General features: G+C 35.7%; 1 protein-coding gene across 1 annotated transcript; it reads left to right on the top strand.

Annotated features, from left to right (window-relative positions):
• Positions 1-1,817: 1,817 nt before the first annotated feature.
• Positions 1,818-2,717, top strand: t2r9 (bitter taste receptor 9). Its single transcript, NM_001172001.1, has one exon. It carries the CDS (start codon positions 1,818-1,820, stop codon positions 2,715-2,717), a length of 900 nt encoding a protein of 299 aa, NP_001165472.1.
• Positions 2,718-3,206: the final 489 nt, after the last annotated feature.

The following is a 3,206-nucleotide window of genomic DNA, read 5'->3' as shown; positions in this document are numbered from 1 at the left end:
CCAGCCACCCACCCGTGGCTGCACCTGACAGCTACTCCATCTACTTTTTATGTTTACTTCACCACCACCCCATATTACTCTACTTAGTCGACCCCGCCTAAATTGAATTATCAATTTACAACCACTAGTTCATCAATTTTCTTCACCCTCTCCTCCTATTAAAGATGAAATCCACCTAAGAACTCTTTTGTACATAATGAAAACAAATAAAATTCTGAGTGATTTTATAAAATAATTAAGAATTTGCAGTAGTTTTAAAGATATTTGTAACCATATTTCCAAGTGAAAGCAGTATTAATTGAATGAATTACCCCTTTTTGTTCTGTTTTGCAACAATATAGCAGAAGTCAGTTCCCTTTCTAGTTACTTAGCTTCTACTGCACGGCTTCAGTCAGGACCAGTACTACAGAACATATAAACAGCCAAATATGCAGTGCTTTCAATAGTAATTACATTTTAAATTAACTTAAAAATTATTGGAAACATTTAATCGATGTATTTTGTAAGGTTGCTCAGAATTACACTTCTAGTTTGCCATTAAATTGGGTCACATCTAAATGCCTATGCAGTTTCACAGACAATCTTTACTAGTTTTTCTTACAGAAGTTTAGATATTCAGATATTTATTTTTGAGTTCCTTGACAATTTATCCACAAATACAAACAACTCATTAACCTAAGAATTTATTTACAAATACAAACATCTCATTCATGCTGTGATTTGTTGAAGAATTGCACCTGCTCTTCCAGCCCAAGTCAGCACTTTGTAATACACAACTGAGTAAAAGCCTGGTTGAGTTATTTGCTGAAGCACACTAGTTCACACAAGTATATATGTATTTGCTCTATGGGCCCCTTGTACATTGCTTATACTTATGCTGCTCGCTGTTGCCTGTTATTTGGCTGTGTGTAAACTGCTTCTATGCAAGTAGGTACAGAGATAAATACATGCCTACAACTGCCTGTATGCAAGCAAAGCACTGTGTGCAGTATCAGTGATAGATGCTAGGCTTCAAAGCATCTTTAGGGAAAACAACTGACTTTTTTTGCATTGTATAAAAAAACTCTTACCTTTCTGTACATACTTTGCATTGCTACAGAATGGAACAGTGATTTGCAAAGAAGATCAATTTCATGAGCAAAAATAAAATTAAAAAAAAGACATACTTTGCATCTCATAAAATTCATCATCATATTAATTTTGTCCCAGAATAGAAATGTGTTTGGAACAAATAAAGAAATGCTGATACCCTTTCAAGTGCCAAAGTCAATGCTTTTTTTTTTCTGGAATTGCTGTAAAATGCACATTTGCCCCTCTTCTTGCACCATAAAGAGCAGCACTGAATAAAGGTCAAAGACTTGCACCTCAGCAAAATGCTTCCTTGCTTGCATTTTATTTATATGCACAAACTAAAGAGTGTCAGGGGTTGTATAGCCTCTGCCTAAGCACACGGTTTTAACGTTGCTAATGCAAGATAAAGAGCACTGCTTTCATTATCAATTCCACAGGCCCATAGGATTGGTGAATGAGGCCCATTGTCTATAATTGCTCAAAGCAGAATAGTGGGTGGATTGCAAAATATACAAAAACAAAACAATTAAGTAAAAACACCAAAGGGATCACACTGCAGAATCATATCATTTGCATCTTTTACCCACACTGAGTTTTGGTCATATCAAATAGCTGGCATTATCTGCTGTGCTTGTAAATCAGAAGAGAAATGTAGGGAAATCTATGCACAACACTAAAATAAATGTCCAGGTTGGAATAATTTGCCATCAGAGTGAGGGAAGAAACCAAAGACTCAACAATCCAAAATGCTTAACATTGTGACCATTGCCATAGATATTTGCCTTCTCATGGTTGCAGTTCCATGGGATTGGTTTATTATTTTTACGATGATCTCTGAGAGAGTGAGAAACAAAAGGCTTGGTAGAAGTGAACAGCTGATCTGCGTCATCAGTGCTTTCAACTGCTTTTATTACCTAATAAAAGTCAGCAGATACCTCAATCTCTTGCTAATCATGCACAGCATCTCCATTTTCAGCAAGAAATATAAAATGGGAGAATTCATTTTTCTGCTTACTATGGTGTCCAGCAAACTCTGGGTTTCCAACTGGCTGTGCGCATACTTTTGTCTGAAAATAGTTCGTGTCAACCACAAGTTTTACATCTGCCTACAAAGACTGTTTCCCAAATTATGTCCGTGGATACTTATTATATCTATATTTGTATCTTTCGTTCTAAGTCTTACTGAAGTATGCCTGAATGATGAAAAGCTTCTTGATTTTCCCTACAATCAAAATGTATCTTCCAATACAGTGTTCCAAAATGTCAATTTTATTGCACAAGTATACATCATGTTCTGCTTAGCTGCTATCCTGATTTTCATTATTTTGGCTTTGACAATCATTGGCTCTCTGTGCAGGCACATGAATCGAATGAAGAACAATTTGAATGGAACCAGAATAAGCAATGTAGAGGCTCATGTTCAGGCATCCAAGACACTTGTCATCCTCCTGTTTACCAATGTTATCTGGTTTAACATTGCAAATTTATTAATTATTGATACCCCAAAAGGTTTAAATAATGTAACTCCTCCTCTCCTCACTCTGAATACTCTCCTCAGCTCTGTAAACCTAATAAGAGGAAATAATACACTTAAAAATAAACTGTCTGATATTTTAATATGCTTATCTTGTTGTAGTCAAGCTTAGAAGAAGATTACCTCCACTGCAGGATATGTTCTGTGTATTCTGAGATTTATACCATATGGTTCCCATCCCTCAGCTTCTAGCAGACATACCATACAAAAGTTCCTCCTTGTACAACATTACCAGAAATTTAAAAAAGCTTTCATAAGTGCATGCTTCAGGATATATACCTTCTGCCAGACTTAACATTTAAAAAGTCAGGATTGTAAGTATATGTAAGAGAACAATTGCCTAAATGTCTTAGAAGAGGGCATTATTCTCTTTCTATGTGTCTAACATGTATAGACATCCAGAGCACCTAAAAACATAACGAAAGAGGACAGCTAACTGCAACTGGAGATGCAACGATATAAACATGAGAAAATAAAACTACTTCTGTGATTAAAAGCTGATAAAGGTTTTTGTGGCATTCTTCATGAATTATGCACTGTGGTTAAAGGGCCCATGAGTGTAAAAGTAAATACATACAGACATCCATGACAGATGAGTGTG

This window comes from Xenopus tropicalis, chromosome 8, assembly GCF_000004195.4.
Source record: "Xenopus tropicalis strain Nigerian chromosome 8, UCB_Xtro_10.0, whole genome shotgun sequence".
Classification (NCBI taxonomy): Eukaryota; Metazoa; Chordata; class Amphibia; order Anura; family Pipidae; genus Xenopus; species Xenopus tropicalis.
Note: the sequence above shows the minus strand (reverse complement) of the source record. Positions and strands in the feature narration are given on the sequence as shown.